The sequence below is a fragment of the Alosa pseudoharengus genome, unplaced genomic scaffold (genome assembly GCF_046254945.1).
Source record: "Alosa pseudoharengus isolate Yale_2024_CS ecotype anadromous, Long Island Sound unplaced genomic scaffold, YU_APseudo_1.1 YU_APseudo_1.1_scf_24, whole genome shotgun sequence".
Classification (NCBI taxonomy): Eukaryota; Metazoa; Chordata; class Actinopteri; order Clupeiformes; family Clupeidae; genus Alosa; species Alosa pseudoharengus.
Window position 1 is genome coordinate 14,381,774 of NW_027468689.1, and position 21,022 is coordinate 14,402,795.

Here is a 21,022-nt window from a genome sequence, read left to right on the forward strand (position 1 = left end):
CGCGCACACACACACACACACACATACACACACACATACTCTCACATACTCTCACATTCACACACAGTTGGCTTTTTGTTATTAAACCTACAACACATATTTAGTTTCTAAAGGTGAAAATATTTTTAACAAGCTTTTAATAACTTTCAACATTTCAGAGAAGTTGAGATGAGATATTGAGAAATTACACTTGAACGTGAAAACATGTGTTTAGTGCCAGCTCCAATCATTGGTTGTAGGCTAATATAGATGTAAATGAGAAACAAAATACCACTGCTATCACTGATCATATATTTCTAGAGAAAGGTCATGAACTCTCAAAAATATTTAACATGAATTAAAAACGTGTGACTGTTTGTCAAATGATCTCACAAGACTTTCAATCAAGTGTCTACTTTTCACCTGACTTACATCACATTTCATGTCAATTATTTTTGCTGCAAAACAGTGGAACAGACATCAAAACAGTTGTCTAATGATCTGATGGTTTTTTGATGATTCCAAACGTTTCAAGTACGGGACACTATCTGGACACTATCTTTTTTATCCATGGCACCTCTGATATACATTCTTTTCATTTCACTCTCAGCCTCTTATGTTTCTGCCATCTTTTACTACTTTGAAGTTTAGTAGTATGATGGGTCCATATTTTACCATTATACTATACTATTGTTATTATTGTGATGAGATGGTGACCACAACTTTTTAATTCAGTTACAAGTTTTAATTCTGACATCGAAAAACATGTCAACTGAAATGGGCATATAAACATTTAGTCCATGATACAACATAACTCGAGAGGATATCCATTTTGGTTAGAACCGATTTAGAATAATTTTGTGTAGCTGATGTTTGAATTGATATAACAAAGTGGCACTGGTAAATTCAGTGATGAAAATATTCCACTGCACCACACCACACCACAGCATTCACTCTGAGAAACCCAGGTCTGCAGAGCATCCCCCGAGACATCCTGGTCTGAGATGATCATGTGGCAGGCTTCGCTTGGTTCACATCTTGTCAAAAGTGCCATTTCTGCCTCTCAAGTGCAGATTAGTGCCGTGCAGATAAGTAGTGCCACTTTGTGGAAAAGCTCTGCTACTACAGGCTTGCTATGCTACTTTAACTGACCCAAAGGTGGAACTCCTTACTTTATGCAGAATGTCATTTCATGACTTAATGCATGCAGGGCTCCATTAGACATTTAAATTCAATCTCTGTCTTTCTATAAAATTGTTCTGGTACTTTCCCCTAAATAACAGTTATCCTAACCCTATAACTAGAGGAAATGACCACACCACCACCAACAACAACAACAGAACTTTCTTGATGCTAGAGGATTATGAAGTATACGGGAAACTGATGTACTTGTATTGACTTGCTCTTGCTGTGGCATCCTCAAGTCCAGTGACTGTATACAGTGATGGCCAAAAGTATTGGCACCCATGCTAAAGTTGACTGAAAAGAGGAATATAAAATCATCTTTTGGAAATTAGTGAATGAATAATGTATCATAAATAAATAAATGTTCTTTCTACAAAATAATACGAATACGAAATAACTGGCCTTTAAAAATAAAAATCTGCCTGTCTCTATGGGAATTTAACATAGGGGTGGGAATACTTATGACCCCTGTATTTTAAGGAAGAACATTTATTTATTTATGATACATTATTCATTCACTAAGAAAATTGGCGTCCTTAAAGGTTAGATATTTCCTCATTTTTCACTTAAGGCATTAAGATCAATTTCCAAAAGATGATTTTATATTCATCTTTTCAGTCAACTTTAGCATGGGTGCCAATACTTTTGGCCATCACTGTATAGATATGTAAAGGTGATTTCAACACATACAAGATGATGTTTTGAATAGTTAAAATGTTCAACAACTGCTATGTGATCAAGTAAGGGTAAGGTAACGTAGTGGCTAAGGAGCTGGGCTAGCATGTAGTAGCCTGAAAAGTTGTGGGTTCTACCGTTGTGTTCTTGAGCAAGGCATTTAACCCCCGAGTTGCTCTGGGGAGAATTGCCCTTGTAATTTAATTGACATCACTTTGGATAAAAAGCATCTGCTAAATTAATAAATCTAAATCAAGTAAACATTGTCAACGGTGCATAAAAAGTGGAAGACAGATGGACAGACGTAAAAATATTATTTTATTATTGAGCTAATGGAGATGTAAGAAACAAAGGTCAGGCAATGTTGCACCTACATGGTCTAGCTCAGTGAACAGGTTTACAGTTACACTGTTTAGTACTTATTTACAAGCCATATTAATGCCATAAAAAAGAAACTGCCTGTGTAAATAGCAGGCATGACAAATTCAAATAAAAAAATCATACATAGCCATGCTAAGTGAATAAAGGACTTAGAAAAAAGAGATCAATAAGGGAAAAAAAACAGAGTCATTATGAATTGCGCAAGTGACGTTCAATCCCACTGGCTATATCCACATACAATACAACTGACACCGAAACATTTTTTTTTCCTTTTGCTTGTAAGCAACATACATATAAAAATGAATGGGCAGCACATTTTATGCACACAATTAGGTACCATACATGAATTTGATTCCTAACACCACTACTTATGCCTTTGTTCAGTCACACCTTGATGACCAGCAGACAGCATTGCAACATTCTCTCCCCCTTCCCCACACATTTCCTTAAGACAACTCTTAATTCAGAGTAATATTCTTTTTTTCCTTTTTTTATGAAACCTATGATGCCGGCGGACACTTACAAGCTTTTAGCATGCAAACCAACACGGCAAGTGCAAAGGGTGTTCGCCTACAGATCACTGTTCTCTTACACGGTTTCTCTTAAATCCTTGGAAGCTTTGGAGCAGTCCAATGACTATTCATACACCTATGGGCAATAGGCATGAGTTCAAGACCAGACTATAGAAAATTATACCAGGACTTGGACATATATTGAGACTTCTGTGGGTTCACACTGACTTGCACATCACGTTACCATGTGTGGTCACAGAATGTGTGTGTGTAGTGATGTAAGTTGTTTTGTCATCTCTGTGTTTCATGCCAATTCTTTTTTTTTTTTTGGAAAAAAAAAAGAAAAATTTCAAAGCATGTAGCCATGACAACTAATGTGTGTCAAGACTTTAGAGTTCTCATGTGCAAGCAGAAAGAGAGAGAGAGAGAGACGTGAAAGAGCCTTCCAAAACATGGTAGTTGAAGTAGCCTTGGACTCGATGAAGGTGGCCATGGATACCTTTATATCTCAAAGGCTGGGAACTTTGACCTCATAGGCTGAAGCAGGTCAGCCAGGAAGTAAATGGTGCCTGCCATGCCTGTGTAGAAAAGAAAAGAGTGTCAGCATAATAAATCACACTTGTAGCAAAAGCCTTGACACAAGCTACACACCAGGATCATTGGCACTTGAACACAATGCAGTTCATCTACCTAACCTCACTTATAGTATGAAGGCACTGCACACAAGGAACACTTGATATTGCACTTTAACGTGGTTAGGATCACGGTCCAATAGGATTGTGATCTTTTTAAATCAATGTATGACTAACTGGGTACCGTCTTAGCACTAAGTGGCGTTGCATATTGACGCTAAGGGGCATAGATAACAATTGTGTTCTAATTTAGAGAACTCTTCTTAACAAACAGGAACTTATCTAAACCTTTAATAACCTCATCTTACTTAAATATGCTGTCTGTGAAAGGTTGTAATATTTGATCTCAACATTTAATCAAACTACACCCCTACACACCGAGATGATGCAGATGAAGTGCTTTGTCCAAGGGCACGACGCACAACATCAAGTGACCATCTGGGATTCATATCGGCAATCTTCCGATAGCCAGCCTAACCCCCTAGCCATGCATATCAGCTATGCATACTGGACTACTGCCTCCCTAAGCAAAAATGCACTGATAGAGCACATACCTCATCAATACAACAATCTGATGTCATTTAAAAGAAGGGCACATTAAACAGACTGGAGAACAGCTCTTAACTTATGCATTTCTTTTACACGATGCTCACACTGGCGAAGATCAGGGGGCTAAGTATTTAAAATAAGCGACGTAATACAGGCAATTAAGGCCTCAGTAGCCCACAACCTCATTTCTGCAAGCTTGTGCGTAATTGCTCACTAATGGCAAAGACTCCTGCCAGTAAGTGCTAAACTAATCTGTGACCTGAGTAAATCAAAATTAGGGTGATGAACAATAAAAAGGCAGTAATTAGGAGGCAGCAAAGTTTAATTACCCATAATTAGCAAGGGAGGCACATTTATTAAAAAAAGTGCGGATTATAATGAGGCATCATCAACTTAATGAATTGGCATGAATTTTCGGTCGGTTTTACCTTCAAAGAGAGAGAATGGAGTGTCTGGAGTTCGGCAGCCATGTTTGCCATAATTCATGCACCAGTCCGCAAACTGCAGGAGGAGACAAACGCTATTAGTCATCAGGCAACTTTCCAACAACCTTGAGGGAATTATCCCTCGCCTCAAACCCAATCAACAACGTCATTAGACTGTTTGTGACAAGACACATATCTGGAGTACATTTCAGAAGTGAACACAGCTTGAAGGGAACACTGTGAGAAATATTTTGTTATTACAGTAACTGTTATCACATTCAAAGGTTCGTCTGATTCAATTTAATCAAAGTTGAATGTCAAGAAATGTCACACACACTTTGCTGCTCAAAAGCAGGCCACCATCCCTCAAAAACAAACACACACACAAACACACACACACAGAGTACATGTAAACACACACAGACACACACACACACAGAGTACATGTTAACACATACAAACACACACACACACACACACACACACACACACACACACACACACACACACACACACACACACACACACACACACACACACACACACACACACACACACACACACACACACACACACACAGATCCCCATCGAAAACACAATCCCAATGGAAAGCAGTGCAGAACAAAGCTGAGTGTGAGTGTGAGTGTGAGAGTATGCTTGCAGCCTTGGCCCGTGTGGAGTAGGCGCGTCTATTTTGGGGGACGGATATAAATACCCTCCGCCCGATGAAACTACCCTCGAGGGCGCCTGCCACTTGGAGGGCCTCCAGGCGGTGCAAGGGGACCAAATTACACCCCCCCCTCCACAGGCAACCACCCCCCCACCTTCCAACCCAACCCCCCCCCCAGCTGCCTGCCCCTTCCTCTGATGCCAGAGAGAGAGAGAGCGGCCTACCAATCGTCTATGTAAATAAGAGATGGACATTCCTGCGGAATCAGACGTATTCAAATTGTGGTATAATTTTTCCATTTAGGCCTGGACGGCGGCCAGAGCCTGCAGGAGGCAGCGCTTGGCTGCACAGCAACGGCGGTGTGGTGTGCCTGTGTGTGCCCTCGAGAAGCACCAATGCACTTCTCACAGCAATCACCACGACCTGTCTAGGACACTGGCCAACACCTTCTGGAAAAAACAAAACAAAACCCCCCCCCCCCCCCCCACCTCTCCTGCCCAACACATTTGAGACTAGTATGGCACATTGCCTTGGCAGGACTGCAAGCATAGCCAGTAAATGGCAATGCATTGCATTGTGTAATTTCACCTGGATACACACCATTTACTTCCAAAATGTCCCTCTTTATCCAAATTGCACATTTTGGAGACAAGCATAAAACTAGAATAGGACATAACACTAGAATAGGAAAAGAAACCAACTGTTCGCCGTTTTTCATGTGGGTATCTCTCTCTCTCTCTCCCTCTTACCATGCAGGCGCGGTAGAGGTGCTTAGCCTCGCGGGTGACCTTGAAGAGCGCCAGGAAGCCATAGGCGTTGCCAGCGGCGCCGTGGCACAGGCCGTAGCCCTTCTTGAGTAGGCCACGCTGCCACAGCACCTCCGCACACTGGGAAGCGTCCTCCAGGTACTGCTTCACTCCGAACACCTGCAGAGATGAGAGGGATAGAGAGAGAGAGAGAGAGAGAGAGAGAGAGAGGGAGGGAGAGAGAGAGAGAGAGAGGGGAGCTCTGGTGATGGCTGGTTTACACAAAAATCTGGCAGTGACTGTGACAGCAAAAATAAGCTTTCCTTTCATTTCTGATGACATAAAACACACACACACTTATCAAAGAAACATCTACAGAGCTATAAAATGTACCAAAAGGTTTATGTAAAATTGTCAGACATTTCAGATAAACTTATTCTGCACCTCTGACTGTTTCTATTCAAGAAAATTGTAGAGAACATCCAGAAGACTCTACCTTAGTGTATAGATACAGACAATGTAAGTATAAGTATAAGTACTCTTTTGATCCCGTGAGGGAAATTTGGTCTCTGCATTTATCCCAATCCGTGAATTAGTGAAACACACTCAGCACACAGTGAACACACAGTGAGGTGAAGCACACTTATCCCGACGCAGTGAGCTGCCTGCTACAGTGGTGCTCGGGGAGCAGTGAGGGGGTTAGGTGTCTTGCTCAAGGGCACTTCAGCCGTGGATGTGGGCATGGGAGAGCAGTGGTCAACCACTTCCCCCGCCCCCTTTTTCCTACTGGTCAGGGATCAAACCAGCAACCCCTTAGTTACAAGCCCGAAGCCCTAACCAGTAGGCCACGGCTGCCCCACTACAATAATACCTATCAGGTAAAAGGCAAAAGCATCCAAGCACAATGAGAAAACTGAATGATGAATGAACAATCATTTTTTATAATTCATAATTCAATTTTGTTTCTCAAACTACAGGAACAGGAACTACACACTCTGCTTTCTACCATCTGAATCACATTTAAAAGTCACCATGTGTTTAAATTTCAGTTGTCAGTGACAGCCACCAGGTGGCAGTAACGCGTTCCAAGTCTCCATTGGTCACAGTGACTGAGTTTCCATGCAACTCATTTGGATATTTTAAGTGGATTCGTGAAAATTACACTAAAATGCAGGTCTGTATACCTTTCCATCAGCTGTGCTCTGTGAATTACAAACAGAAATCTCAGGCTGTCTAGGGAACTTTGTCGGAAACACTAAATTGTGAATAAACTAGTTCTCTAGTCAACAGTTGCATAACTTATCGTGCCTATCAGGAGTAAATTCACCCCTTTCTAGTTGATACATTTCTTAATTTAGATTTGCTATGTTGTATGCTGAAGGCCTTTGTTTGCTCTAAATCTGTCACCTGCTCTCATTGATAGCCTTATCATGTGAAGAACAGAAAGTATGCACATACCGTAAAACTCCAAATAATAGCCCGGGCTTTTATTTTCCCAAATCGCCAAACTGCACCGGCTAGTATTAGAGACAGGCGTCTATATGAGACAGGCCTTTAATTCCCTTTACACAAAACTTTTCCTCTGCAAAGATGGAAAATATTATCGAATTAATTATTTCAAACACACTGAATGTCTACCTATATGACTAGGCTATCTGATGACAATTACGGATCATCATTCATTTAGTGTTGAGATGTTGTTCATTGAGTGAGATACAGTAAGATCCAAATAGAGGGGATAGCCAGAACAGATGAAACACGTTTTAATTAAACGTAATCTACAAAGAGATCGTATCACACTGAATTTTGTCACTAGCAAATAGCCTATATCGGTCCTTTGTCAAATACAGTTGCATTATCAGCCCTGACCAAAACTGTTATTTATTTACTATTATTTTTGCAAAAGTGGAACGTGCTTAATGTTTCATACTCCCTCCTTTTCGGCACGAATGAAACAGCATGAGAGAGCATGAACCATATTGTTTCTCCCGTTTTGTATTTGCCAAATTTGACAACAGTCTACATTCAAATCATAGCCTACTTCCAGGCTCGCGGGAACATATTTTTGACCAGGGGTGCTGAATAACAAAATAATCATGGATGTCCGACGATTTCTCCCCCAGCATATGATTCGAATTTAGACAGCTAAATACGCCATTTCACCGCCGTGTATGAGTAGGTTTGTGAGGCCCTGGGCAGCCACATTCCACTGCAACTATGCGCAGCACTTGCCACTCCGACTCATCAATAAAAACTGTGCGCGCACACAGCAGTCCCATAGAAGCGCACTTGACTTTACACCATTAACCTATTTCAGTAGGTTATATAGCCAGAGAATGTCCGTAGACGGGGTCTGATATAGCCTAGTCTAAGGTAAATTCCTTTTCTGACTTCTTTCTCTTTATCGCCATGGCATTTAGAATAAAGAATAACGTTCGCGAACCGTTCTGGTTTTGTTGCCAGCATAAAAACAAGCTTACCATCGGCAAATCCGCAAATTTTAAACACAAGGAATGAATTGAACGATGACGAAGTCGGACATATAGGCATAGTTCATACTGGAAAAAAGTTATACAATTTGGAACTCTAGCTTTTCCCCACCGCAGTCTTTTAATGCCATCTAATCATAACGTGCGCAGTCTGCGCCATACTTAAGCCCAAATCACACCCAAGATTCGCAACGAGATGAGCAGCAACTTCATGCAACATTCTAAAACCTTGCAACTGTGACCAGACATGTGAATGCTTTGCGACGGCTTGTAACGACGTGCAACATCTAATTCACACTGCTGTAACCTCCTTTCTGTAACGGTTTCGTGTCATTGCAAATCTTTAAACAGACGATCTGACGGGTTTTAGAAGATTAAATACAACCGAAACTAAAAAACAGACCAGGCCTCTACTGGGGACCGGCCTTTAACCCAAACCTGTAGCCACGCCAGGCGTTTAAAAGAGACTGGCGTCTCTTAGGGACTCGGCGATTATTTGAAGTTTTACGGTACGTACACGTATGACTTATGACAGTTGATTATACACATACATATATGACTTTTGATTTATGACTGCTGTTTCAGACATAACAACAGCTGGTGAAGAACACAAGCAATAATCTAGTGAAATTAACAATTAAGTGGGTCTGGTTTAATTAATATAGACAACATATTTGATTCATTTTTGAAAAATACCCTTTCAATAATAGATCCAGAGCTTGCTAAGATTATTTTCATAACCAAAACCATGGCAGCATCACAATGGCAGTATCATGCTCTTCCAGAGAGTTTAGGGAAGTTTTGTATCAACAAACCTGTTGATTCTGCAGTAATAATTGGTGTGTTTTTAATAGTAATACAAATCTATTAAGTTTCTATTATCTGTAATGTAATGGTTTGAATTCAATGAAAATGCTTTCACAGGGTTTATATTCATGTAATTCAATGAAATATATTTAATTTTTCATGGGACCATGACTTCTTTGGGAAAGGAATGAATACTACTTTTAATCAATTAAATAAACACTAAATGAATTAACATTGGTACTTAAACCCATACAGTCATAGCAGCCGCTGAATAAAATAAACACAGTTTATGTGAGAAATGATTTGAATTTCATAAATGATAGGACACAGATGCACAGAAGTCATTTTGTTTGAGTTTTCCTCTGGGGGACCAGCTGCTTGGGCATATTTCACACCTCTCCCTGCACAAACCCACCCGACTGATCTCATCACATCATCATTAAGCTCTTCATTAGATGAACTACTCCGGCTGTGTTCAGCTAATCAAGAACCAGGTGGGGCGTTATACTGTGCTGCTGCACTCCAGAGAACTCGTGGAAGTTGGATATTTCCTTGAAGTTGGGGTAGACCAATTTTCCCTGATTTTATAGAAGGTTGGAGGAGGTAGGGGGGGGGGGGGGGTGTCGGGAAATCTCAGATAACGGTGATGGTGGAAAATGACAACTTCTGAGTTTGCTTGGAATGGAACCGAAGCCCAAAATGAATTCCAATAGCCCAAAGAGAATAAAGAAGAATAAATCGCTTATTGGAGAAAGCGATTATATAAGCAAAATAAAAAAACATTTATTTGCCAAGCACAAACTGCAACTGTCAAACATAGATCTGTCAATACACTGACAGGTCAGATTACAAAAGAGACTGACAAATCTAATGGTGTGCTCAGTCTGTCTGATTCTGACTTCAAACTGCTACTATTATTAAAAAGAACTGTTGCTTGCATAGTGCTGCTTTATCCTGGAAAATCCAGACCAAAATCTAAAAGATTAAGGGTCTGGGTACGAGTAGTGAAAATGGCCCAACTCGAGGGGTGGCACCAAGCATGCATTTGAAAATATCACTGCACGCAATTGGATAACACTATGACCAATGTTTACTGACTGATTCCGGACTTCGGTGTTGCAGCGCTGTCGTCATCTGTTTACCTCGCCTCTGGCCCGCCTATATCAGATACACCGATGTGATTGGTGCAGCTCGGCTACATGGGCATAGGTAATGAACATCATTATTCCTCGCCAGACTCGCTCGCTGAACAAATTCAAATTGTGCTCTCGCGAGAACTCTGGATTTCCAGGGTAGTGCTGCTTGGTGACAGCTTCACTTTAATCAGCCTACACTTTAGTATTGCATGCATACCACAGGCTGCAGCCACTCTACCTTGTAATCTGATATCTTATAAATAAATAAATCAAAAAATGAAACTACAAAGGTTTGTTTTTCTCCTCAGCCTCTTTTCTCTATTCTCTTGCCCTCAGACTCACCTTGTAGGCCTGCAGCAGCATGTACATGACCCCCGGGGAGCCGTGGCACCAGTGCACCAGGAGGTCGCGCTCGTCGCCCACGCAAGGCGGGTAGTTGCCCGATGGGAACTTCAGCTGGCACACAAAGTCCACGCTGGGCTTGACCAGCGTCGTCAGTCTCTCCTGGCCCACCACGAAGCCTGGCTACAGTGCGCGCGCACACACACACGCACACACACGCACACACACAAACACACACGCACACAGAGAGGAGTGTTAGGAATGCAGGATAGCAATGGCAACAACAAGGTTTAGCTTTAGAGAAGTTTTCACCACTCTCCACTCTTTGCTACAGGGAGCTCCATCAAAGTCACCTTAGGGGGGCTTCAAAAGAACAGCACCAATAGCCCGTGATCTGCAGCTCTCTTAGAAAAATCCATGTTTTTGAAGCAAATGAGTCATCTGAAAGTGGTTTTCTTAGACCACTCGAGTGGTCCTAGCTCACATTTGGGTTCTTTTAGCCCCGACATCCCATTCGCTGCTCTGATGGGTCTTTTTTTTCCAGAGCACCTGAGATCAACTGAGGCCAAACTCAGAAAGATGTTATCAACATGAGTGTCAAGAGGTAGACAGACCGCTTTGAGTGCTTCTCCAACTTAGCCGAACGCTCCCAAGATGATTCACAGTTCATGCCTACCAGCCAGGGAGCTGACACGCAAAGCGCTTCTCCCTACCCACTGGGAACAGCTAGTGGTCCAGCCTCTCCTTAAAATGCACTTTTACACACGCAATGAGAGTGCAACGCGCAGCTCAACTCCAACTTGGACTTTGTTCAGTAGCCAAACTACTGGCGCTCATAACACACAAGGACTCTTCCACAGTTTGAGACATATCATCAACCTTTCAGGCCATGTCTCGTGCAATTTGTCTTCGTTATGGTTATTCTTGCTAAAGTAATACAGGAGCCATAGGAGCAGGCTTCAATCAGTCTCTTTAGTTTCTTAGTGCTGGACTGAACTTATAACTAATTAAAAGAAGAAGGAAAAGGCCACACTTGGCAGTTCTGTGTTCTGGGTAGAAACACGCAACAAAAGGGAGAGAAAACCTTTCACAGCATGACATTGCTGTCTATATCGCCACAGACAACAGTTACACTGTAGTATGTCAGCAAGCATCTATTGATGTCAATCGCTAGGCTCTGGCGTTGCTCAAGGTTTTGGCACATGCCTTTTCAGGGTTTCAGCTCATCAACTCCGTAGTGTTGCTTTAAGTGAGTAGGTAATTTTGCATATTATGTTTAGCTTATGTTACTAGTAACAAGTGACAGTTGAGCCAAGCAGATGGTTTAGGTCAAAATACTAGTGGGCCAACACGTTGAAATCCTCGTTGAAATGACATATGTGTAGCCTGATGAGCCAGACCCACATCAAAATGTAGGCTCTGGGAACTTACCATTGGCAATGCTACAACGCTACGCTACAACTCCCATGCATTTTCCCACCAGCGGAGCTAGTTGGCTAGTTGATCAAACTTTTGCCAATTTAAAAGAAAGCTTAACTCGAATCGTGATTCAAAGACCGCTGTTCGCCAGCAGCAGCATCCATCTTCATTGTTTTCAAGTAGCAGGGAATTCACACGGAACCGCCACCGACTCTATACACAATGTGATTGGCCTGATTGAAGTTTCAATTTTCCAGCTCGCAAGCCAACAGAGAGTTGCTAGACTACCTTCAAATTATATTTGCTGCCGCTAGGGTGTGTCTAGATTTCTAGGCTAACATATGTGTGTAATGGTTATACATCTCATAGGATTTGTTTTCACCATGTTGATTATGTTTTTTAAATTCTCTTTCTTGTTGTACTGTCCATATCGAGAAACGGCCATGATGACAACCTGCTGAGCCAATCAGACGGTACCTGCATGAGGAAGTAGTAGATGCCGGCCAGGCCGTGGGCGGCGCCAACATACTGCTCCTGGTACCACTCGTACATGAGAGGGCTCTGCTCCTGGGTGCGGTTGCGCTTCGCCAAACTCTCGCCCGAGGCCAGAACCGCGTCACAGATCTAACCCAGAGATATATCAAACACACACACACACACACACACCGAGCAAAGAAGAATAGGGTTATTAAAGCTGTGATGTATACTCTTTCTTTGAGGTTTCAATAGTTCTACTGCACATCATCAGCACCTGGAAAAAAAGAAGGGCTGTGCACAGGGATTTTGAACTTTGAAGGAATAGGGTTAACTTTACTTTTTGTCACTTAATGTTGTGTCCATCATATCTATCTCGTGTCAATCCATGATTTTGGTAATTTTTTTATGTTACAAAAAAAGTGCTACCCGGGGCCAATTCTAATATACACAAAACAACAATGGGAAGTGCAAGAAGCATGCCGAGTAAACATGCACAAGTGTAGATTGTCAATGTTGATGTGAGGTGTTGCTTCAGGTGTGCCAGGTGTCCGGGTCCCACCTGTTGGATGTACTGCATAGGGATCTTCTCCTGGCCGAACTGCTGGTTGATGAAGACCAGAGAGTACAGGTAGCCCACACGGCCATACAGCAGCTCGTCAGGCAGGTTCCCAACGCCCTTCACCACACTCTGGTGCAGCTGCAGCAGCCTGGGCATACACACACACACACACACACACACACACACAACACAGAGAGACACACTGAAAACCAAATCCTTTCTGAGTCTATGGGCTAAACAAGGACACTTTTCCTCAGGGGACCTGGTGACCTTGTTTTGCAGTGACTGGCTGTACATTATCTATTGCATTTGATTCACAAAACGTTGACACTGGCAGATGAAAATGAGTCAGACAAAGCACATGGGAAATTTGCTTGGTGTTAAAATAGACGGGGTAAATTCAGCATTAGAGACTTGCATGAAACGAATCATACAGATATAAATGAATCTCCTACAGCAATGTATGGCCAAATGACCACAATATCAACTGTGATCAATCATCAACCATCTCTCAAGGTGGTAAGGTGACAGAGGTCAAGAAGTTCACATAACACAATTATAAAAGTATAATAAGCAGTGAAATGCTTACATACCTTTCCGGCTGTACACAATTTGTGGATAAGATGATCAATAAAAACAACCTAAACTGCAGTCATGATGTGACTCACCTGTTCACGCACTCATCGGCCTCCTGGTTCCTCTGCAGGCGGTGGTAGACCACAGCAGCGATGGCCAGCGGTCCGGCGTCACCACACAGGAAGGTGATCCAGCGGCCAGTCAGGCTCAAGCTGCGGCTCACGTAGTCCAGCGCCCTCTGCAGGTAAGAGGGCTCGCCAAACACGCCGTGCAGGTGCAGATAGAGCAGCGCAATGCCTGTGTGTGTGAGAGTTTGTGTGTGTGTTTGCATACATGTGTGTGTGCCAGGAGAGAGAGAGAGAGAGAGAGAGAGAAAGAGAAGAAAGTTTCAGAAAGGGGGAGTGTATTTGCATACCACTTATTAGGAAGCTGTATACTGAGTTCTGTAAATTAGTGAACACTTATGATTAAAAAAAAAAAACAATTAATTAAAACAAATTAACTTAAGCAAAAACTCTTTTTGTATTGACAGAGTAGTTGTTCGATTTATTTGACTAATTGTTTATGGATGTCTATAAAGTCCAAATTGTATGCAGAAACATGTTGTCTTTACCGGCCCATCCTGTGTAGCCTGTGCAGTCCCTGGGATCGGCCGACTTCAGGCCCTTTTCCATGGCCGTCAGAAGGTCATTGATCTTATGTGTGATTCGGCCAGCAAAGGATGCCGTTAGCTGGAGACAGAAAAACAGCACATGCAATTTGATACACTGCACAATCTGTGCCTCTTAGGTGTTTCTCACCTTTCCTGAACTATCTGGACTCAGGACGACATAATATGCTCTAAATATGAATGAAGGGCTTTTACAACAAAAGTAGGAAATGTTGATGAACTGTCTTGCAGTTTTTGAGGATGCTTATACTTTGTCTCAAGCATGTTGACAGATCAGATGATGGCAAATTGTGCAGTCACTTTGTTGCCTCTAAAGGAGAACAATGACGTTACGGTACATTGACGACAAACTTACGTTTCCTTGAGCGTCAAACAAGGTTTGGGTGCCATCGTAATCTTTGTAGGGGTTCTTCAAAGCGCGCTCGTCAGGCATTTTCTGCTTTCTAGGTCAGACGCTGGAGAATCGAGACAGGAGACAGACAAATGATGATGCAGAATGCAGGATGCTCAGCATCTGGATGCTGAAGTGACATTTGAGAAGTCTAATTTACTCAATAAGACAACATGCAGACATGAACAACTAGCTGATGCTACATGATTTAAGCCAGCATTAGCAAGCTAGCTGCCAAGTGGCAAACGTGATCAAGTTAGCAAGCTGGCAAGTCTGTCAAAAATGGATCCATTGAAACGCCCCCCTTAGCTATTGAAGCTACAGGGTCTCTTTCTCAATACACCGGGTCGCTGATTTCAATATTTGAGCATTCACTGATATAGTTCCGCGTTTCAACTAATCATATATCCTACATAAGTTTCAACATAATGGAATATTTAAAGCAAACATACCAATGCTTAGTGCTACCTGCCGCACTGTTGTTGAATCTGCTCTTTCTTCGTGCGTTTTACCGCTATCCAAAACTGTATACGCTATGTGTATTAGTGACATCCAGTGGTCGGGAGGCGCACGGGAGCCAGGCAGGTCCCGTAACCAGCGTGTTGAACATGTCACTGACCTCAGGTAAAGTAGCCTACAGGCTCAGAAATGTACCCTACATAATCTAGTATTTAACGTAAAACGTATCAAAGTTGTTAACTTTGCGTAAGCGTAGGGTACTGTAGCCGACAAAGATTACATTTCACTGTTTCATAAAAAAAGAAAACAGGTAGCTTGCCTTGCCTTGCCTTCCCACCCAAGGATGAACTTGCTGACAAACATGATTGAGGTGATCATCACTAGCAGAATATGCTAGTAAAATATCAGATTTCCCCCCACGTGTTAATAAGGAAGAAAAAATTGAATAGGGTGGTTGGTCGTCGGTACACATTTTGCTAAAACACTTATAAAGACGTTTTCCGTTATGATGAAGCCATGCATGTTTTGGGTGCTGCCACATGTGCAAAAGCAACCCCCCTGTTGCGCCAGTATTGTCCCATCCATAGATGGAAATCGGCCTTTGTTAGCAAGCAAGCAATGATGTGAAATCAGTGACAATAGGCCTACCTAACTCAAAAGTAGGCAAGTCTGTTTTGAGTGTAAGGAGTAAAAAGTGGCCTATAGGCTACATATTTTCTGTAAAATGTAGGGGAGTAAAAGTAAAAAGTTGTCAAAAATAAATGGCTTAGGCCTACTCAAGTTAAGTAGGCCTACAGAAACCTGAAAACTAAGTAGCCTAGGCTGTTTGTACATTATGTATAATATACATCTTGTTCATGAAGAAAAATAAGTCTTACACACTTAAAGCAACATAATGCCTAGTTTTTACCTTAAGAAACACTTTTTAAATTGACCTTAACTTATTTTGAAGGCAGTAACTGAAGCCTTTCGGGAGAATGCCAATGTCATTATCACTCTGCTCTGAAGATCTGCACTACTTTGGTGTAACGAGCATGACCTCTGTACTCTTTAAGTGTCATTTTCCAACATGCTAGGCAAAGATGCACCATATGTGCATATTGATGCCAAAAAATAAATAAGCAATTCTTACATCTTATTGCTTTTAAATAAAGGCCTCAAAAAATACCTTTTGATTTGGGTATACTGACAGATTTTAGGTGGTAGAAAGAATAGCCATTGCATGTGAAGTGATCCTTTTTGTCATTTTTTAACACACTGGGGTTATGGAAACTTTCTTTACATAATGAATCGCTGCATGGGTCATTATGAGTGGCCTCTAATCAGTGTTTGTTTTAAAGTTACAGCAATGACAGCACTGAGCTATGAAGAGATACAGTAGCCTATAGCAATTCAGTAGCAAAGAGAGTTGAAGAAAAAGCAAATGTATTCATCAAGTGCAAAGACATTTCTTCCTTCCTTGCGGTTTCGGAAAGGCTATCAGCTTACGCAGTGAGTGGTGAAGTCACCTGATTAACCCGAGGTACACCCATCAGGATTGGAAAGAATCCCCAATAGAGCATGGCCAGGCCCTATTCACCCAATCTGTTCACAGGCTATGGGTCACCATTTTAGAAATGGCAAAAAAAAAAAGAAGAAAACAATTGCAGCAACTGCAGAAACACCATAATGAAATGAAATCTACCTGGATGTAAACAGGGGGGGGGGGGGGGGGGGGGGTTAGGCAGCTGGAGCGGGAAGAAAAAAGATGCACTCTTAAAACAAATGTGTTGAAAATAACACAATGCGTGTTGTTTGTTAACACATCTCTATGTCCAGATAGGGACAACACAGTTTGTGCTGTTTCTAACACAATCTTTTGTTATACTGTGTACACTCTTAAAACAAATGTGTTAAAAGATAACACAACAGTTTGTGTTGTTTCTAACACATCCGTTTTAAGAGTGTGTGCTCTCAGGGCTCTGTGTGTGGATGTCCTGAAAGAATACAGGCTAGAGGCTCTACTTAAAGTATAAATATATCGACATATATCAACAGACAACAAACAGAATCACAGACTGCAACATTAACTATTTGCATAATGTCAGGATATAAAATGTAAGGGTAGCGTAATTTTGAAGGTCCACATTTCTGCCTCAACTCTTTTGTTGATGGACGGTTATAACAGTTATATAATAGTCCAACTAGTCTCCTCAGGACCTGTACATAATACCATAAAATAGGCTACACGATACTCGATTTTGCTGCTGTGAAAATAAATGGTAACCCACAGCAAACACATGACGTTCTACTGACTACTGTAAGTAACGTTAGCCGAGACGGCTAACGAGAGGTTCTCCTGTGGTTAGTTTTTCAATAACCTTCTGTGTATGTTTCGAGAACGTTAGCTCCAGGTTATCACGCAGAACTAAAGAACTAAAAATACAAACGTTATGGTTGCATTGTGCTTTTCACACAACGTTACTGGGTTTTTTTTTTTTTTTTTTTGGTATAAAGCTTTCTGCTCTGCCCTCCATCTCCACACCCTGTCTGTCTGTCTGTCTGTCTGCCTGTATCTAAAAACAGATTCCAAAACATGGCCCACCCTGTGAAAAAGGACCTCCAAAAAGGGATGTGTTATCCACTGCAAAAAAATGGCACCTGTGCTTGTGGGGTCGATATGTGATGTGAAATATGGTAAGGCTATGTCAATTCCTTCTCTCACTCTCTCTTTCTGTCTCTCTCTCTCTCTCTCTCACACACAATCTAGAATACCTCTGATTTGGCAGCCTCACCTTGAGATTGGGTAAGATAATTCAATATTCCCTCCCATTGTCTTTAGTTATCAATTTCTAATGCATCAATAGCCCTAATTTAAATGCTGGACAAAGTGTGAAGTCTAATGCTTGGTTAATATGCAAAATCTATTTACAAATGTAATACCATGAGAAAGGTCCTAAGCAAAAACAACAGTGGGTTAGTTAAAAGCTGTCTCACATCACATGATGCTGAAGAGAACGTGTTAAACATTATAAAGTGCTTTATGACAGTGATATATAGCGTGACTGCCTGCCGTTATGCACAGTTACATACAGTATGGCATATGAAGAAGCCAGGTATCATATTACATGATGTATTGGTTAACGATACATCTGTATGCATGTCACCTGCCTGAATTATTATTTCTAGTAAACTTTGTTTTTTTCCCTCAACAAACTGGTTAGTCTACACATGGAAGAGAACATCACAATAATGTCAGACAACACACTAGATTATAGAGCCTAACATCAGTTAGGATAAACGACCACACTGTAAAAGGAACTTTACATTTTTCATTTTTTGTCACAGGTCAAATGATTACTCTGCCAGCAGCAGCAACACCACTACCTCAATACCATCCCCATCATGAGCATCAAGCTACTGACCAAACTATGGCCCAGGTAAACATCACATGCATTCTCAGTAACATTAATACATAGTTATATGCAACCTGCTGGTACTATTTGGTAACAACACTTATTGTGTAATGTTTAGGTTAATTAATTAATTAACAATCACAATATTAATCACAATATTGTGATTGTTAATTAATTAACAATCACAATATCAGGATGTGGGCATCACATTAAGACAGCATATACATTGTTAATACAAAAATAGAATCTGTAAATAAATAGCCAGTGTAAAGAATTAATTAACTATCACAATATCAAGATGTGCATGACAGTACATCACCACTATTAGTTTGAATATATATATATCATAGTCCAGCATAGTCAAAATCCCTAAAATGCCATCATAGACCTTTTCAAAATTGCAAGCCAGTTCTCACAAAAACACTCATCTTGGTTTTTAATAAGTTCATATGGTTTGACTGTATTTAGTCCTTGAATCCAAAAGGCCTCCCTTTTTAACAATTGTTTTATCAAATCACCCCCCTCTTGGATGAGGTTCTACCCTCTCAGTACCAAATCTCAGTGTAGTGGCTGAACCATGATTTTTGTCTTTGTAATGTCTGTCAATGGTGTACTCCTTGTTGTTATTTCTGATAGAAGCTTTGTGTTCAGCAATTCTTAATTTCACATTTCTTTTTGTTTGGCCTATATACATCAAGCCACAAGGGCATTTTAACATGTTCACTACATGTGTACAGAGGCAATTGATAAATTGTTTGATACTATACTTTTTACCTGAGTAAGGATGGGTGAATGTTTTGGTGTCCAAAGTAACAGTGTGCACACTTGCCGCACCTATAATTACCATACATTTGTTTAGTCAGCCAATTTGTAACTGGAGGTTCTTGGTACATAGAACTGACTATTAAATCTTTAATATTTTTACCCCTTTTAAAATAATATGTGGCTCAGACTGGGATCACATTCAAAGAGTTTCCAATGTTTGTTTATAATTCTTTTCACCTGCTTAGAGGCTGTGCAGTACTTGGACACAAAGGTCACTGTACTCTCTGATTTTTGATGATTCCTATTTTTTTGGCTGGCCTTTACAATTGCCTGATTAATCACTGTATGGACATATCCTCTTTCTGTGAATCATTGAGACATTTCCTTGGCTTTAACTTTAAAGTCTTCCTCAATGCTACAGATTCTTCTAAGCCTTATAAACTGACCATAAGGAATAGTTATGGTTATGGTATTAGACGCTTTTGTCCAAAGCGATAGCCAGTTAGTTACATTAGTAAAATTAGTTACATGGTCAGGGTGGAAGCTTGATAAATGAAGGATAGTGTTCCTGTCAGTTTCCTTCCTATAAATTGAGGTCTCCAATTTATTGTTATTGATCGTAATTAGTAGATCTAGGAAATAGATGCTTTTACAGCTATACTCCATAGTGAACCTCAAAGTAGGATCTGTCTCATTTATGTATTCATTAAAAAGACTCAATTCCTTTTCAGAGGTTTTTTTTTATTCACATGGTTGGTGGAACGTTACTGCAACCATAGACTGTCTACACAGTCTATGACTGCAACCAAATGGAAATGTTATCTAAAGGTTATCCCAGGTTGCCATAAAGCAAATGTTAGAGGAACGTCGGGAGAACATTCTGTAAACCAAAAGACATAACCAAAATCTAACATATAATTTCCGTCAGAAAAACTTTCCTGGCAAACCATAGGACAACCAAAGCAACCTTCAAGCAACGTTCCCAAAACAAAAAAACAAAAAAAACTTTCCCCAAACATACGGTTCTTATAACAGGGTTCCTACGCAGTATGGAAAACCTGGAAAAGTATGGAATTTGATTTTAGTAATTTCCAGGTCTGGATAAGTATGGAAAAAAGAGTCAAGGGTTTGGAGAAATATTTGTGTTTCCAGACTATTGCATTTGCAGTACTAATCACTTCACTCAGGTCATAATGAACCATTCCTACTGTTGTGTAGCTTAACTGTCAGTCCCCATCGTCAAGATACAACTATGATACAACTAAAAATGACCAAGCTAAATGGACGAATATTAAGTGTCATTTTTTTAATTCACTTCAGTTGTCCATACCTTTGTTTTCACCGAGGTTTCCCAAACCAGAAGTGGCCGCAATGTCGAGAATATGGTCAGAAAAATCTACCGAGAAGTTTGGAAATTTGAGTATGGAAAAAGTATGGAATTTTGAAATGGAAAATGTGTAGGAACCCTGTTATAACCAAAAATTGTTAGCTGGGAATATGGTAGTACTTCTACTCTGGTAGGCTACTTGCGCACACCCACTAAAAAGATCCACACATTGGGAAAGAAGACCCACCCCGTCCACCAACTAATTGGAAGCAATAAAATAACATGAAATATGAACGATTGAGCTAAAAAAGATGAAAGATTGAGCTAAAAAAGATGAAAGATCATCTGAAAGATTGAGCTAAAAAATATGACCTATTAGAAATAATATTTTTTTGTCTTGGAACATAGCCTACAACAATGCATCCTATAAGGAAACTGGCTGTTACTTTATCTCTC

The 21,022-nt window shown here is 40.8% G+C and overlaps 1 protein-coding gene across 1 annotated transcript; it reads right to left on the reverse strand.

The window, feature by feature from the left end:
• Window positions 1-2,144: 2,144 nt before the first annotated feature.
• Window positions 2,145-15,135, reverse strand: lancl1 (LanC antibiotic synthetase component C-like 1 (bacterial)). Its single transcript, XM_076303221.1, has 10 exons — window positions 15,073-15,135; window positions 14,585-14,684; window positions 14,173-14,290; window positions 13,652-13,856; window positions 12,984-13,131; window positions 12,425-12,571; window positions 10,529-10,711; window positions 5,758-5,934; window positions 4,342-4,414; window positions 2,145-3,310 (listed from the first exon to the last, which is right to left on the reverse strand). Exons 2-10 carry the CDS (start codon window positions 14,660-14,662, stop codon window positions 3,234-3,236), a joined length of 1,206 nt encoding a protein of 401 aa, XP_076159336.1. The 5' UTR covers window positions 14,663-14,684; window positions 15,073-15,135; the 3' UTR covers window positions 2,145-3,233.
• Between the last annotated feature and the right edge of the window lie 5,887 nt (window positions 15,136-21,022).